Here is a 16658-nt window from a genome sequence, read left to right as displayed (position 1 = left end):
CCGTCTCAAGGATGTCGTGACGATAATCATGGCAGACCAAGGGATCTGCGGTTGTCCGAAACGCACAGACATGATGTTAGGGACTTGGTGCTAAGTGTGGGGATGTTTAAGCGGAAGTGAGTCCGCCCCGGCTAAGTTCCAAGCGTGCCGGGAGAATATCCCTGAGCGAGGAAGAATTGATAGTTTGCCGAGTATTTATAATAGAAAGTAATGGGTGTAATAAGTATATGACGTATCTTTCTACAGATGAGTGTGTGGTTCCCTGAGTTTCTGTGTTTTATCGTCCTCTGTAAAGTAAATTGGGAAGCTTTTATGAAACCATCAAAACTCTTTGCTCTGGTTGAAAAGCAGTGCTACTAATTGCAATATCGTTTTCCTCTCATATTTTGTCATCATGGCTCCCCTTAACGTTCTCATGGTAAGCTTGATTCTCTCATACCTCACCTTCGAATACTGAAGCTAGAATCAGGTTGGTACCGGCGAATACACGACGGGTTTCGTGGGCGGCGGCATGTCAGGCTCTGACAAGAAGGTCGGTGTTGTGGGACTCACTCTGTTCGATCTGCGGAGGAGAGGTAAGGTGGGCAAGTTGAGTATGGTAGGAACGTCGGGGAAAAAGTATCCTGCGATTCGCGAACATCTCCAAAAGAACATCGCCGCTGTCTACAACAACCTAGACGTCTCCTTCGATTCCTTCCCCTCAGACACTACAGCTCGTGACACAGACTCCTACAAAACGGCCATCGACGCTCTCTCCCCGGGGGATGCCATCACCATCTTCACCCCCGACACTACCCACTACCCGATCGCTCTGTATGCAATAGAGCGGGGCATCCACGTCTTGATCACCAAACCAGCCGTCAAGCTTCTATCCGAGCACCAACAGCTCCTCCGCGAAGCCCGAAAGCACAACGTTTTCGTCTTCGTCGAACACCACAAGCGTTTCGACCCGGCCTACGCAGACGCCAGAGCACGAGCAAAGACCTTGGGCAATTTCAACTACTTTTACAGCTACATGAGCCAACCCAAATTCCAGCTAGACACTTTTAAAGCGTGGGCTGGTAAGGAAAGTGATATTTCTTACTACCTGAACTCGCATCATGTGGATGTATGCGAGTCGATGGTGCCGGATTACAAGCCAGTCAAGGTGACAGCTAGCGGTTCAAAGGGTACGGCTGAAAACCTGGGCTGCGTGCCTGGGACAGAGGACACGATTTCGCTGCTTGTAGAATGGGTGAAGCGCGATGAGCCGGGAAGGAGAGCGACGGGGGTATATACGGCGAGTTGGACTGCTCCGCAGAAGGCCGGAGTCCATTCAAATCAGTATTTCCATTGTAAGCCAGGAAATCCCTCTGCCATCTTCGTGGTTGCTCACCTTCGCAGACCTAGCATCCAACGGCGAAATCCGCGTCGACCAAGCCAAACGCGGCTACGACGTCGCTGACGACTCCCAGGGCCAGTTAATGTGGTATAACCCCTTCTACATGAAGTATGCACCTGACGAAGAAGGGTATTTCAATGGGCAGACGGGATATGGCTATATAAGCTTTGAGAAATTCGTTGATGCGGTGACCGCGTTCAAGGAGGGGAGAGTGACGCTTGATGAGCTAGATAGGAGGGGGCTACCGACGCTGAAGAACACGATTGCTACGACTGCAATTTTGGAAGCGGGAAGGAGGAGTCTGGATGAGGAGAGGGGGGTGGAGATTTTGGTGGGGGAGGATGGGGTTTGGGATTTGAGGTGATGGAGTTGATTGGAATTTCTTGAAGTTCGCGCATGCTTCTTGGTGAGCGGATTAGATGGGTGTAAAGGTGTGTTTTGATGTCGCTACCTGGGTCCAGAGATCTATCCGTCAACTGATCTGCGCTGATTACAAAACGTTCAATTTGCAGCTGCTTGAGCATGGAGTATCAAGCAGGCGAAGACGCACGTCCAGAGTACCACCATATTGTCTATTGCTCGGTTTCGAATTGCCCCAGAGCCATAAGGTCAAACCCTACGACATCTTCCGAAATTCGTGCTTCCCAAGCCTGGTCACAGTACATGCACCGGGACCAATTTTTAATGTACTACAGAAAATACCATCTCTCAGACCTGGTAGGGTACACATTTCGTGCTGATCACTTGAGTTCTGATGCCATCCGCGTTGTCTCCAAGCCCGCGAACATGGCAAGCGAGCAGTAATCCGTATCCCGTGAATTGGAGCCTCACTGGGGTGGGCAGCTCTAGATCGTGTGATCATAGGCTCAAGCTGCTTTTGACCTGCTGGATGTCCTTATCAGCGTCTTTTGATTTCATCTTCGCTGTTGCTCTTCAGGGTGCAGTGAGCCTGTAAGTTCTCTGTCCTTGGGAGTCGTCACCAGCTCAGACATGTTTCCTTCAAATTTCAGGGAAAAGCGGTGACAGATACAACAATTGGGCGGAATTGAGGGTTTCGGTCAAACAGGGTTGATGTAGAGCGAGCAATATGAGAGCAATGCTGGCCCTTCGAGGCTGACAAGAGTGAGAATTTGATGGTAGACGAAGACATGCTTGAGGAAGTGAAAGAATCCCAGGGAAAACAGTTCAGAGATACAATTCCGACGGCTCAAGGCCCACTAGTGTGAGGCAAACTTCTTCGAACTGTCTTGACTCAATTTCCAGCCTTGAGACCCAGGTAGACTTGGCGTTTGGGCTATCAAGCCAATATCAGTCTATTCCGCGGTCAATCCCTTCGTCAAGAGATAAATAGTGCTGAGCCATCAAAGCCTAGCCTGTAATTCTGGACGATGGTCTTTTTCTCCGAGTGCTGCGTCTGACCGCCTGCCTACCCGAAGGACCCACCCCCAAGCCGGACAGAAAACAGATGCGCATCGTAGCTCCAACATACACGAAAGCGACGTTGCCCCAGTCAATGGCGTTCCACCGGAGCACGTTCCAGTAGATGTGCCATCCCACAGCATGGACGCTGTAGAGATGACCGAAGTCTGCGACAAGCAAGCAGAAAAGTAGAGTCCGCCAGACCTTCAAATCGGATGATGCGCGTAGGACGAGAGCTTCATTAATGGCAAAACAGAGATACAGGTTCGACAATTGCATGAGAACAATTTGGGTTGAGACGGGTATGCCGTTTTGGGGGCTTGAAGTCGCATGAGTGAGGTCAAGATAGGTTTGCTGTTGCAAGGAAGAGTAGTAGGCGCCGAGGATGGTGGAGAGGGGTTCGATGTAGAGGAAAAAGTACTTGTAGACACTTCGCATTACACCATGCGTCGATGCCGACATCGAGGCAAGTGGTTGTTGAAAATGTGAGCCACGGAATATTTACGATATCAGGATTGGCTATGTAGGCGTTGTTTGTCCTTTGGTGGTAGTTTTAGGAGTATGAATTATCCAAGACGGCTAACAATCAGTGCTAAATGGCGCGTTTGCTAAAGGGCCTGAACATGCCAAGACACGCTATCAGAAGCCCTAACCCTATTCTCGGAAGACAGCCCTATAGTTGAAAGCCATAAGGGTAACCCTGGGAAATGGTTTTTAAGGGCTCTATTAGGCTCGATAGCCTCAAGCTGAGCCCCGAGCTATGCTCAGATGTGATTGTGACCCAGTCCCACTGTCAATCTAAGCGCATTGTCCCGGCAACTTATCCGAATCTTCGGGTGGGGCGGTATCCGATTTGCCTAAGCGTCTTGACAGATCCAGGACTTTCTACACCAACCTTGGTACCTTATCAAGGTTTAATGCTCTGCGTGTTTCATCAGCCGCCAAACATCGGGAGCATCACCGTCTTGTTCTCGGGCAATTTCAGATCCTGGCTAATAGAAGCCGGACAGACAACTGTCGGCAAAAGTTTCTTCAAGGCTATCAATGCAAGCTTAAAGATCACTCTACGAAGAGGTCAGGTGGACGTGTCTTCTGCATGCAATTTGTCTCCCGAGTCCCAGCAGTAATCTACGCCCGGATCCTCGACAACAAGGTCGTTCTCCAAGGCTTTCTAGAACCAAAAGGTCCGCACCCTGAAAAATATGCAGCTGCGGCCTCGAATGACTCCGCTGGGGCACGGCTAGGAGTCAATATGACAGCCCTGACGTCGAAAGGTGTAGAGTCCTTTTGGCTAGATTACAAGGGAGGACAGGAAGTCAAGCGCATGAACACGCTCGTAGATCAACTTGATGGCTACCGGCTTGAAGAGATAGAGAAGAGATCGAATAGGTTTCTAGGCGCAGCCCCCGGCCGAGGGAGCCCTATAGACATGTACACCTGACTTATGATAGGAAATCGAGAGGACTGAGATGGCTATACGGATCGTTTGACTACGACCAACGCCATATTATCCTGTCAAGATACTCGTCATGGCGTTGACAACAGCACGAGCTACTGCTCCTTTGAAGCCCGAGATCAAGTTGTCTCAAGTAACCAGCGAGTATGAAGCTTCCTTATTGCCAGAACAGAAATCATCCTCTGGACAGTCGCCACCAAAATCAACTGCCGTGATAGCGCTTACATGTCAAGTCGATTGTTAGAAAGCTCGTCGGAAAAGTCGTCAATTATCGAATTGGTGTATGGCTATTGAGATTTTCAAATTCATTGAAATTGTTTATAGGGGCTGTGGATACGAACTTCGGGAGCACTGGGAACTTGATTGCAGGGACATTCTGGGGAGAGTCGGTGAGTGAAGATGACCATTCAGCTGGGTAGCGCTTTAGACACTTAGCAAGATAAGGGTCTTAAGTCAATTAAGTAGTTATCGGCCTTGGCGATATTTACAAATTTTCAGTGTTCGGAGAAGCTCTTATTCCTCAAAGCTTTCAGCGAACTTGGTAATTACTGCATTAGATACCTAGGTCACGTCCGCGGTGAAGTTTACGCCGGGTGAAGTTTTGATCCTTTTCGACAGGGAAACGCCTTCTCAAGCTGTGCTTGGCACTTTAACAGCCTTGAAGGATTGCAGCCGTACAATATGATGTTATAACCGCGAGAAGCTGAGCTCTTGCGCAATGCCAAAGCCTATTAACGTCGCTGGCCCCAATAACAATGACCCATAGCGAACTACCATGCCTATAGTGAGTAGTGGACTAAGAGAGGGTGTATGAAATGACGTTTCATACAATTTTCATTGAACAAATAGGCAAAATACCACCAATGCGAAGAAAAGGCAAGCTGGCGGCTTCGAAACCCATTCTCGCTTGATTATAAGGTTAAGGAAGAGAATAGAAGTAGTACTAGCACATTTAGGGCTTGTAGAAATTCGCTAATTCCGTGCTAAAAATTATTATAGATAGTAAAATAAGTCAAAAATTTACATGCGCTCATGGCCAAATGGTAAGGCGCGTGACTAGTAATCACGGTAAGTCAATTGCAAATCAAGAGAAAAATTCTAATGACTAATCCATTCTTAGAGATTCTAGGTTCGATTCCTAGTGGGCGCATGTTTTTGCTCTTTCTGTTCTTTCAATGCTGACTTGGGATTTTGCTAAATTACACTGAACGACGAAGTGTGATTTATTGTGTAACCCACAGGTGTGTTGACCAAAATGTGAGACTTGCTTAGTCAACCTGGAGTGGGATGGCAGAAGTTCTCTAAAGTTATTGCTTCTTTTTATCCAATTTTCTCAACCTTCTTGTGGTAGATGATAGTATATAAAAGAATCTTTGGTTCGTTTTTAGTCTTGAACAGCCTATTATATACACCTCGTCTACGGTTTCAAGGCATATGGTCAAATTAAAAGTATCTACCTCAGGAAAGCTGTCTCCTTGGCACAGAGGCGGTCCCTACGAGTAACGACGACAGCAAGACCTCCTGCAATTTCGTTATAAGTCACCGATCTTGGCCGCAACCAAGCTTCAGCCCGGAGGTAGAAGTGTTGGAGAAGGAGCGCCAACGGTCAAAAGGGACCTGTACCTAGACATGGTGGAGGGAAACTGATAGTAAATCCCATCAGAATAGGATTTTAATATGTCATGGCAAAGAGACAGCTTTTAAGGTGTACGTGCGCGCGTTAACCTTCATTATTCAACCATTGCCGAGCTCAAAGAGCGGAGTGGTGGCGGAGGTGAAGGTCACCAAAGCTCCTTTTCTAGGCTTCAATCATTCTACAAGTCTACTCCTAGTATACTCTCACACTCCTGATGTGTCTGATGCTTTCTAGGAGCCTACTCTTAACATACCCCCACTTCTTCTCATCATCCCACGCACTCTATGAGCCTACTCATAACATGCCCCTACTCTTCTTCTGACCTTACGTGCTTCATGAGCCTACTCCTGCTTTGAGCCTACTCCTTGTTGTGAGCCTACTCCTGTTATGATCGCACGCGCTCAAATGCCCTGAGGTCTACTCCGGAGCCTACTCCTGTGTTATAATCCGACGCGCTCCAAATGCCTTGATGCTTTCTACATGCCCGTACTTCTCTTTTGGGCACCCAACCCAAAAAGGTGATAAGACAGATACATTTATTAAGGGGGCAGGAGAAAGGCACATGAGAAATCGTAACGCACTAGACTGCCATACCAATGGATCATTAATTCGTCTGACGTCTGTTATTGTTTTATTTATGCTTTGCTCACTGTAATGGGGGCTTTCGAAGTATCGGCTGCTCAACAGTTGTATAATACATGTTTGACTTATCTGAGAGTTTGTCCCTTGCAAGCAGCTTTGAGTCAGAGCGCTCAGACAAGCGTGCCTGCTTCGAGGACAGCCAACTCTCATACACTGACACAAGTGGTGGTGGGCCCATGTTGTCTTGAGAGCTATCAGATGCACTCTGTCTCGTAATCAAAGCCTCAATTTGAGACCAAGTAGAAGCGCTTGAACTACCCGTAATTTCAAACCCATGATCGCAAGATACTATCTCTCTATCGCTTCTGGGTTCATCTGACTCGACATCCGGGCTGTTAAGTCGAGGTTGCTGATACTCTGTCGATGCTCGAGACCCGTAGGAAGCTTGATTTGCGGATGCGACGCAGAAGCTGAGTCGCTGACGCAGTCAGGCTCGCATTTCCCTTCGGAACGCCTTGGTGGATAAATGCTTTGGCCGCACTGTGATGAAAACGAGGCACATCTTCGATTACTCAGTGAAAAGGTTTAGTCGCAGCCACAGATGACAGAAAATGACCTACTCACCTTGGCTTTAGTCGAAATTTATGTGTACGCTGATTTGTCCTTCGCAAGATGACTTCTCTATACTTAACGCGTGACGGATTGAACGGAGCACTTTCATCTCATAGATCAGTGATCTTATAGAAGGCAGACCTTGGCCCCTGCACTGGCACATAGAAAATGTCGATCTATTGTCAGTATTTCACCCCTTCACTCCTCGCACTAGTCCATATTTGGGTTTTCACCCCTTCACCCACTCTACCCCATTATCACCGGGCGCATAGAAAATGTCGATCTATTTTCAGCAATTTCACACCTTCACTTTGCAAGTCTCTACTTGGATTGTCAACCCTTCACCGCAGACTCCACCCGGAAATTTGTTGAGATTGCCAAACCATGAATCCGTACCACGAGCCAGCTCGAGCTGCCCTCTATAGAACAGAGGCTGGTCAAACATGTTGGGACCTTCAGGCTCTCCTGTGCAAAGAAATCCATCAAAAAAATCATGGTCCTCGGTCTCCCCGGCGCAAAGAAAATCATCAAAGACGTCATAATCATCGACTCCCCCTGTGCCTTCAAACGTATTGTCCTGTGAATGTTCAGACATGGGAAGGTCCACACCCCATTCAGAGATGGTCGTCGTTTGCGATTGTCCGGTCAAGTTCGATGATGGTGCTGAGGGTCCCTGTGTTTCGGTCTCTAAGATCCCTTCGATAGTTGACTCCAAAGCTATTGCTGGGAGTGGAGATGCTTCTGACTCAACATTGAAGGCATTCATGGCGTTGGCGAAAGCAGCATCTAAATTCATACCAATGTCATAGATCCGGAAAACATTTGAAGGGCAGGGAACGTCGCGGGGACCGACTGTTCGCCTTGGGCGATAGGGTTTCTTTTCGCCAACATCTGGCTTGATCTTCTTCTTCTTGTCATCTGTATCTCCTTCTTCGTGCTTCCGCTTCAACTGTTACGGCGGTAAAGAGTACTTGTCATGCGTGTCAACCATGTGGTGATCGAAGCTCTCCTTGTCTCCGATCTCGAGTCTGCAAAGCGAATATGGACAAGGTATTGGCCATAAAGTCGTTTGTAGATGTTTGCTAACATGCTTCTATAATTTCGTAGGCCACACAAACTGATGAAGTCTTGCCGCGGGTGAGAGTTGGCTGAATCCGATGCAAAACGGACAAAAGCCTGGTAGCACAAGCATGTAGCGATATTTTTATGTCTCACATCTTATATCAAGGTTGGAGAGACGCCATGCACAGTGTTGCTGCCAATCATCGGAACTCTGGAACCACTCCGAGCATCGGTAACAGAACTGGGCCAATCCTGACACCTCCCGCGTCCTGCATGAGTGGATGTGAGAGCTTCGTCCGATGGGGGGCATACTTTTAGTAGAATCAGCTTTAGATATAGCCTCTTACAAAGGATATGACGCGAGAACATACGTTAAGATTTGCTTTCTGCAATCCAAGACTGGACACTGTCCTTCCACTGTTGTTTCGTTCGGACGATATAAGACCTGCTAATCGGGTTGACTGCAGATAGCGATTAGGTCCTGGAGAGCATGTTTTCTTCTCTCATCAAAGGACGGAATCAATATTCCTATCATTCCAGCTAAGCGAACGCGTTCGGGCATAAAGCGCTGTAGGAAATCGAAATTCTTCTGGGCGCTGATCTGTTTTGCACAGTCCAATCCTCCGGTTGATACTGTTCACTGATACTCATCTCGAAGCCACTGATTCTGGTAATTTTTGAGAGCTTGCCTCCTCAGAATCTTTCGCTCTTTTATAGTCTTCTGATATTCTTTCTGGTCTCCTGGCAAGCGGCTTTCTAGCCTGTTACGAACGCTCCTCATTTTTTGACTTTGCTCATAAGCAGCGGCCTCTTTGGCCGGTAGGTTTTGAGGCAGATTGACATTTCGGTAACGACGAGCACTACTCGGACAATTGATCTGCTCTACGTCAGGAATATCCCCCAAGAACATAGCCTGACCGTCGATAGCGGATATTGTTGAGATGTAATCTTGCCCGAACCTATCATCTGCCAAGTAACTGAGCGCTTGCGTATGCTCCGCAATAGTGATATGTTCTTTTATTGATTTATCAGTAAAGTAAAGAGAAGAAGATCAGATTTGCAAAGGATCACACCCTGCTGTCTATGCAGCTGGCAAAGCCACGACGGATGCTATGAACGGTAATAGATTTCGCTTCATATCTGGCGATCCGGATCAACCCCCTAAGTAAATAATACATTGAGGTGTCATTCCACGCTTGTGAAATTCCCCCTGTAGAATCTGTCAATTGAAAGACAGGGGTATCCAGGACCGTGGGATTCCATTGGAAATCGAATTGCTTTCTGTTGCCTGAAGGTCGAATCATCCAGAATTGGTCCACAGAGTCGATACCCAGAAGAGCCTCGTCTACGAAAGCGAGAGCTAGGAAAAAGAAGACCGGATCACGAAGGAAGCCCTCTTTGTCCTTCATAATTACACGCATACTACGTGCATTGGTAACAGCGAAGCTCAAATAACGCAGCTTTCACTAACCTGTTCTCCATAGGATCGGGTTTCGCTTTGGTATACCGCTCAGTGAGCTCAAGCATCCATCCAGGAGTTCCGTTCGCTCGCCAATAGACGTGCAATCGGACGTCCTATTCGCACTGTCAGCCGTAGATCAGTAAGCTATCCCGTATCACTGACCTTGTTTGTTAAAGACTTCCCAGTGCCCTTGTGGAAGTATCCTTCGATGAAAGTGCTAGCCCGAGCACCGGTGTACGCGTGCAGCAAGAGAAACCATGTGAGTTGAGCTCGCATCCGGTCATGCTTCACATGGTACTCATTATTACGCCAGAGAGTTCGAGTCGGAATGTCTAGGTCGGTGACTGTCAGGTCGTATTTTCTCTTCTTGCCTGTTGACGATCCAAACTTTCGAGGGAGTTCTTGGACGATGTGCTATACGGAATTCGGTATTGTTAGTCGACGGCCTGGCCCTGCCACACACGGCTTAATGCACATACCTTGAGTGGATTTTGTCTTCGTTCTTTATCGAAGTGTGTACGTGTAATTTTCTCGTATGCCGGAACGAGCGATCTGTAGTAACCTTTGATAGTATGTACCGATTGTGTAATCGTACTCTTTCGCTTCCGTTCGACCATAAGTCTATGGACTCGCCCAATGCTCGCTTTGTGGGAAGGTGCCGGTAACGTCGAAGGCTTTCCTCTTCAGATACCCCCCGTATGCCCATGAAGCTATTCATTATCAATACGGTTGTTGAAGCAGCGGACAAATTTGGGTAGATTCGGGTATTATTTACTCTTTCCATATTTTCAAGACCCGCTCCTGTTTGGGTTGATAATTTATGGCCGGCCCTTTGGACTGGAAGACCAAATCATCCCCAGAATCCGTGTCAGAATCAGATGACTCCTTGTAATTAGTCGGATACTCTTTCTTTTTGAACGAGCTTGACATTCTCGGAGAGCTTGGGATGATGGCTTGTACAATTTATTAGTCAGTTGAGGTTCGTAAGTCGTAGAAATCTCAGTTGAGGAGCTTTAAAGATGAACATATGTCCTACCATGAGTGATTTTTTTAAATGCACTCCAGCGCTTAAGGGTGAGCTGTGCTCACCCTGAGTCACTACACTCACCATCATAATCACCTTTGAAAGGTGAAGCGGCATGTATAAAGCTAGTCGCGTAAGGTAATACACTGTAAAAGGGTAAGAGTCATTTGTAGACTCTGGCTACTTGGGGTCTAGGGGCGGTCATAGTGTATCTTGGAAGATATAGTCAACAGTGGACATTGGTCTTCCTCGGTGTCACTGTAACAATAATAAAAGGTAATCTAACTTGCGCATTTGCAGTCTGCACTCTGCAGAAGATGATGATGATGTGGAGGCGCAGGTCCTCGGTCATGCATGAAATCTTGGCCACGGATCTAGCCGTCGATCAAAATTTCCCGTACTCTACGGTCTACACCAATAGATAGTACCTAGACAATAATACAATGCGCCGCAGCCCTGCGCTTGAGCGTCCCTCTCGATCTTGCATAATGATTAACGACCATGTTACCCTCTCAACAAAGTCGCAGTTCGGTATATAAATTCTCAATCGCCGAGCGATACTCTATCTTTTCGCTGGAACATTGGCTATTTTAATTGCCCTGGACTTCCGGAGTCGTTCGCTACAGTCTTACACATAGCGCCCAAAGTCAGACTCAGAGCAACATCCGTATTGATACAGAGTAAGTCCGGACGCATACATCGGCTACCAGAGCCAGCAATGCAATTGCGAAGATTGTCTGACCATCGTCGCAGTTATTGAAACATGATTACGGGGGCGTAAACAAAGGGTTCGGTTAGCAGCAGAACAGATCAGTCAAGGCCAGGAAAATGTTCTCCAGAAGAAGAGGAGCGACTTCTTCAGACAAGAAACCAAGAAAAGAGAAGCCTACAGCGGGCGCCCACGAGCTCTTCTTGGAATACGAGGGATTCCTCGCACCATCAAAACCGCCCCCCGGCACGCCTTCAGCGCTTCTACCAACACCTTCTACACCTTTGACATACGGAGAACACAGCGGACACAGACTAGAGCTGTCAGAAGATACATTGAGGTCCTCAACGGCGTCGCATGGGAAACCGCGCAAAAGCTTTTCCGGGGTTGGCGATGCCAACGACGAATTACGATCACAGCCCAAGAGGACTCCATCGCAGCGCACGAAGAGCTTCCTCTCTTTCGGCAAAACGGCGTATGGAGAGCCAAGCCATAACATACACAATTTCTCGAGACCAGGCCCCAATTATATCGTGGAGAAAGAAGCGCTTGCTCAGTCCAAAACGTCAGGCTGGCTTCGACGCTGCATGAGTACGAGCCTGAAGCATCGCCCTTCTACACCATCTTCGTCAATGACATCACCGCCTCCATATGATGGATCGTTGGTTTTCGAGGACGGTGACTTCACTGCTTTGCCAGCAATGCCAGGCTGTGCTATCGAACTGGAACCATCGAAACCGTCGTTAAACCTCGCCAGCGGAGCAGCGGCACGAGCAGCAGCAGCCGCGCAGAATGAGATCCTGGACTCCATGCGAAACATCACACTGGCAGAACCGCACCTTACAAGAGACTCAGAGAGTGGAGTGGGAATCGAGGTTCGGGATGGCGGAGAGACAATGGCCGAATTCGACTTTGATATTCCGGTCGTTCGTCAAGGTATGGAGACCCGAGGCCATCACAACCCTACTTCGCTAACATCTGGGCAGATCCTCTATCTGCTCTTCCACAGGAACTCGTTGGACATATACTTTCTTATTTGGATGCTAGCTCGTTACTAAATGCAGAGCTGGTCTCGCACGATTGGCACCAGTCAGCTAGCTCTCGCCATGTTTGGAAGGATGTTTTTCATTCAGAATTCCAGGACATATCCCAAAGGAATACGACTATGGCAGGTAATGGCCGAGGCCCAGGCCTTGGCAAAGTGTTTTCTTGCCAAGAGTGGAAAAGCATGTGGCGAGCTCGAAAGGCACTACAGCAGCGCTGGAACGACGGATACGCGGCTGCTATCTATCTCGAAGGCCATACTGACAGTGTCTACTGCGTCCAATTCGACGAGGATAAGATTCTTACAGGTTCCAGGGACAGGACAATTCGGATCTGGGATGCTCGTACCTATGAGTGCATCAAGGTACTAGGAGTGCCTAGCAGAGGTGCTGGATCCGCAGTACCTCCACTCCCAGCAGATGTGGCAGATCGAGGCCAAAGACCGTTCGCGAAGGTCTTCTCGTCTCAATCCATTGTTGAACCTGAGCGCACCGCTCCTTGGCTCTTCATGTACCACAACGGATCAATCCTGTGCTTGCAATACGATGATAAAATCATGATCACCGGATCATCCGACTGCACCTTGATCATTTGGGACATCAAAGCCGGTTATCGGCCCATGCGACGGCTCAGAGAGCATACAGCCGGCGTTCTCGATGTTTGCTTTGACGAAAAGCACATCGTATCATGCTCGAAAGATGCGACTGTCTGTTTGTGGGATCGCAGCACTGGTGAACTTATGAAGAAATTGAGTGGGCATCGGGGGCCAGTGAACGCAGTGCAATTGAGAGGCAACCTTGTAGTATCTGCAAGCGGTGATGGCATCGCAAAGCTGTGGAACCTAACGTCCGGTCTCTGTATCAAGGAGTTTCCCAGCAAAGACAGAGGTATGGCTTGCGTGGAGTTCAGTCCCGATTCTCGAACCATCCTAGCTGGTGGAAACGATCAGGTCATTTACCAATTCGACACAAGCACTGGCGAGCTGGTTCGCGAAATGAAGGGTCACGAGGGCTTGGTTCGGTCTTTGCATCTCGACAGCGCCAGTGGTAGGGTCGTCAGTGGCAGCTACGATACCAGCGTGAAAGCCTATGACATGCGGAGTGGTGAAATGATCGTCAACTTTACCAAATGGACATCGAGTTGGATACTGAGCGCCAAAGCAGACTACAGGCGCATTATTGCTACCAGTCAAGATAGCCGGGCTGTGATAATGGATTTTGGATATCGGCTTCCTGGCATCGAATCGTTGGAGGCCTAATGCCACCTTAATTTCATGGAAAACTGGCGATTTAACAACGACTGATTTGTGATTGTGCGTCTTGACTGCCATGGTTATTGTACATATTTCCTCATATCCATTGAGCAAGAGATGGTGTGGGTGGCATCTGCTAATGAGTGGGATTTCGCTCGCGAGGTTGCCAGAATTTCAGGCGAGACTTCGTGTATATAGAGTCATCAACGTGATCAGGTAGTACCTTATACATTGCAATGATTCGAGCCATTTGTCAACTGGAGATTTGCGGAATATGCTCAAGTCTTAACCAATCAAGGCTGCCAAGATTTCGCCAAACTAGCGCGTTGATTGGTTCGTGCTCCGTGATCGACTATTTGGTGACGCTGCTCAAGTAAACACACCTCGAAATTAACCGCCTTGAACACCACGAGTCCCCTTTTCAGTGCAATCCCATTCTCTCTCCCTGAGATCGTCCTCCATCCTTAACTATCCATCAATCGCACATCGTGTGGTTCGTTCAACAACGGACCGCCCAAGATGGGGGAATCAAGGTGCGATCTATGAGTGCAAGGCTTTCCCGGGTTACAAGACGTCACTGACGGAGGGTTCCTTGCAGACAAGAGCTACTGGCATGGCTGAACAACCTCCTGCAGCTAAATGTCACCAAAGTCGAGCAATGCGGGACAGGGTACGGCACCCAAACATGTGGACGGACTGGGCGGAGAAAGGCAGCCACTGACTCGACTTTTACATCACAGCGCAGCTCTCTGTCAGATTTATGACAGTATCTTCCGTACGCATGCCCTATCTTCCCAGCGCAGCTTACTTCCGCGCTCACAATGAGGTCTTCAGAGGATCTACCCATGAGCAGAGTCAAATTCAATGTCAACACTGAATATGCCTATCTACAAAATTTCAAAATCCTCCAAAGTACGTACCACCAACGATATCTTACGCCAGCTCAGCTCAGCTTACACTCTTGTCACAAGATGCCTTTACGAAGCACCAAATCGAGCGCCCCGTTCCTGTCGAGTCCCTGGTCAAATGCAAGATGCAAGATAACCTTGAGTTCCTTCAATGGTCAAAGCGCTACTGGGATCAGTACTATCCAGGTGGCGACTACGATGCTCTTGCCCGACGGAAAGGAGCTGGAGGCGCTCCCGCAGCTGCTGCCCCAACACCCGTCTCTTCTCGCACTTCTGGTGCTGGCGTCAGCGCCACCAGCGCTGCTCGACGTGGTACCACCCCAACAACATCAACAACCTCAGCGGCGCGAGGAGCAAGACAGCCAACGGGAGGTGTATCCGCGGCTGTATCAGCGGAAAACACTCAGCTCAAGCAGACGGTCGAGGGGCTGGAGAGGGAACGGGACTTCTATTTTAGTAAACTAAGGGATATCGAGTTGCTGTTACAGCAGGCTGTCGACCAGGATCCTGAGATTGAGAAGGCTGAGGATGGATTGGTCAAGCATATTCAGGCAATTTTGTATTCAACAGAAGTACGCTTTGGGCATTCGTGCTTTCTTCTCTTAGACCAAGCAGCGCTAACTTACATGTTCTGCTACAGGAAGGATTTGAGATACCCGCAGAGGCAGAGGGCGGAGTGGTGGATGATCAGGAGACGTTCTAGAGGAGAGACCAGAACTTCGTGTGCAGAAAAGGTTCGGGACAAATGCCACTCAACGGAATAATGGCCTAGGGTCGACGACTAGCCTTGTCAAGGGTATAGTGAAGAATCGACGAGCAATAGTGGCAGCTCAAAGGCAGCTTAGAGCCGACTTTCTCAGGCTTCGCTTCCGGAGTTCTGGGCTACCGTTGGCCCCGTATTTCCAGCCGTCAAGCGATGCGCATTTCTCAATACAATGCTCATACCTTTCAAAAACTTGTATAGTTGTTCAGTAGAAAGACGAAGTTTCTCCCAATGCATTTACGATAGCGATAAATCATGACCAAGCAGGTCGAAATCTCCATCCCCACCACTCAAACCTCCTCCACCCCCAAACCCTACACCCTCTACAACATCACTCTCCGCCTTCCCCTCCGCTCCTTCACTCTCCAAAAACGCTACTCAGACTTCACCACCCTCCACAGCGGTCTGACATCCCAAGGAGGTGCCGCCCCACCAGCTCCGCTGCCCTCAAAATCATGGTTCACCCGCACGACCTCCTCCCCAGAACTCACAGAAGAGCGCCGCAAAGGGCTCGAAATATACCTTACGACTATAAACGAGTCGGATGATGAAAGGTGGCGGAACACCAGTGCATGGCGGATATTCCTGAACCTGCCCAGCAATACTTCCTCGCGCTCAAGCACATCGACGCTCCACAGCGCCCTAAACGGACCCGGCGGCAGCCAACCCATAACAGACCCTGTCGTATGGCTCGATCACCACCGGGACCTGAAAGCCCAACTACACGACGCCCGGCTCCATCTCACGCGGCGGGACCAAGCCTCCACCGCGCAAGCCCAGCACGAAGCCTCCGCCCAAGCCAAGAAATTCCTCGTCAGAGCGGGCACCATGATCCAAACCCTCGACACCGGTCTCGCAAACCTCTCCTCCGCCTCCTCGTGGGGCGCCGCCAGACTCGGCGAAGGCGAGCTCCGCCGGCGCCGCGACCTCCTCTCGAGCGCCAAGCGCGAAAAGGAAGGCCTCGAGAACCTGCTCTCGGCCATGGTGGCCAAGTCCGCCGTCGACAAGACCGTCGCGGATAAGTCCGACAGCACGGCCCTGCTCGGTCCTTCGAAACCGGCCTCCGGCCGCGTGCTGGGTAAGGAGAGTGATAAGACGCGCGCGCTCGATAATCAGGGTGTGCTGCAGCTGCAGAAACAGATGATGCAGGATCAGGATGACGATGTGACGGTGTTGGCCCGGGCGGTGGCGCGGCAGAAGGAGTTGGGGGTGCAGATACAGGAGGAATTGGCGGTGCAGAATGAGATGTTGGGGCTGTTGGATGAGGATGTGACGAGGGTGCAGGGGAAGATGGATGTGGCGAGGAAGAGGATTGGAAAGATTTCCTGAGAACGAGTGAGCAGGACGT

The 16658-nt window shown here is 49.3% G+C and overlaps 8 protein-coding genes and 1 non-coding gene across 9 annotated transcripts; 6 read left to right on the top strand and 3 right to left on the bottom strand.

Annotated features, from left to right (window-relative positions):
• Positions 1-394: 394 nt before the first annotated feature.
• HO173_004818 (uncharacterized protein) lies at positions 395-1745 on the top strand (the record flags this gene model as incomplete). The annotated part of the gene is made up of 3 exons (XM_037306737.1): positions 395-418; positions 470-1334; positions 1384-1745. The coding sequence occupies 3 exons, from the start codon at positions 395-397 to the stop codon at positions 1743-1745; spliced, it is 1251 nt and encodes a 416-aa protein (XP_037166272.1).
• Positions 1746-1796: 51 nt separating this feature from the next.
• Positions 1797-3262, bottom strand: HO173_004817 (uncharacterized protein; the record flags this gene model as incomplete). The annotated part of the gene is made up of 2 exons (XM_037306736.1): positions 1797-1832; positions 2825-3262. The coding sequence occupies 2 exons, from the start codon at positions 3260-3262 to the stop codon at positions 1797-1799; spliced, it is 474 nt and encodes a 157-aa protein (XP_037166271.1).
• Positions 3263-3896: 634 nt separating this feature from the next.
• On the top strand, positions 3897-4241 carry HO173_004816 (uncharacterized protein; the record flags this gene model as incomplete). The annotated part of the gene is made up of 1 exon (XM_037306735.1): positions 3897-4241. One exon carries the CDS (start codon positions 3897-3899, stop codon positions 4239-4241), a length of 345 nt encoding a protein of 114 aa, XP_037166270.1.
• Positions 4242-5282: 1041 nt separating this feature from the next.
• HO173_004815 lies at positions 5283-5406 on the top strand. Its single transcript has one exon. It is a non-coding gene; the product is annotated as a tRNA-Thr (tRNA).
• A 1978-nt stretch (positions 5407-7384) lies between these two features.
• On the bottom strand, positions 7385-7852 carry HO173_004814 (uncharacterized protein; the record flags this gene model as incomplete). The annotated part of the gene is made up of 1 exon (XM_037306734.1): positions 7385-7852. One exon carries the CDS (start codon positions 7850-7852, stop codon positions 7385-7387), a length of 468 nt encoding a protein of 155 aa, XP_037166269.1.
• Positions 7853-9030: 1178 nt separating this feature from the next.
• On the bottom strand, positions 9031-10227 carry HO173_004813 (uncharacterized protein; the record flags this gene model as incomplete). The annotated part of the gene is made up of 5 exons (XM_037306733.1): positions 9031-9162; positions 9222-9570; positions 9620-9723; positions 9773-10024; positions 10090-10227. The coding sequence occupies 5 exons, from the start codon at positions 10225-10227 to the stop codon at positions 9031-9033; spliced, it is 975 nt and encodes a 324-aa protein (XP_037166268.1).
• A 1235-nt stretch (positions 10228-11462) lies between these two features.
• Positions 11463-13645, top strand: HO173_004812 (uncharacterized protein; the record flags this gene model as incomplete). The annotated part of the gene is made up of 2 exons (XM_037306732.1): positions 11463-12279; positions 12330-13645. 2 exons carry the CDS (start codon positions 11463-11465, stop codon positions 13643-13645), a joined length of 2133 nt encoding a protein of 710 aa, XP_037166267.1.
• A 513-nt stretch (positions 13646-14158) lies between these two features.
• On the top strand, positions 14159-15250 carry HO173_004811 (uncharacterized protein; the record flags this gene model as incomplete). The annotated part of the gene is made up of 6 exons (XM_037306731.1): positions 14159-14172; positions 14238-14309; positions 14380-14414; positions 14474-14551; positions 14611-15119; positions 15188-15250. The coding sequence occupies 6 exons, from the start codon at positions 14159-14161 to the stop codon at positions 15248-15250; spliced, it is 771 nt and encodes a 256-aa protein (XP_037166266.1).
• A 315-nt stretch (positions 15251-15565) lies between these two features.
• HO173_004810 (uncharacterized protein) lies at positions 15566-16639 on the top strand (the record flags this gene model as incomplete). Its single annotated transcript, XM_037306730.1, has 1 exon — positions 15566-16639. The coding sequence occupies one exon, from the start codon at positions 15566-15568 to the stop codon at positions 16637-16639; it is 1074 nt and encodes a 357-aa protein (XP_037166265.1).
• Positions 16640-16658: the final 19 nt, after the last annotated feature.

The sequence above is a fragment of the Letharia columbiana genome (assembly GCF_014066305.1).
Source record: "Letharia columbiana isolate WasteWater2 chromosome Unknown Sc0000012_s1, whole genome shotgun sequence".
Taxonomy (NCBI): Eukaryota; Fungi; Ascomycota; class Lecanoromycetes; order Lecanorales; family Parmeliaceae; genus Letharia; species Letharia columbiana.
The sequence above is the reverse complement of the archived record's forward strand: the minus strand, read 5'-3'. Positions and strand labels throughout refer to the sequence as shown.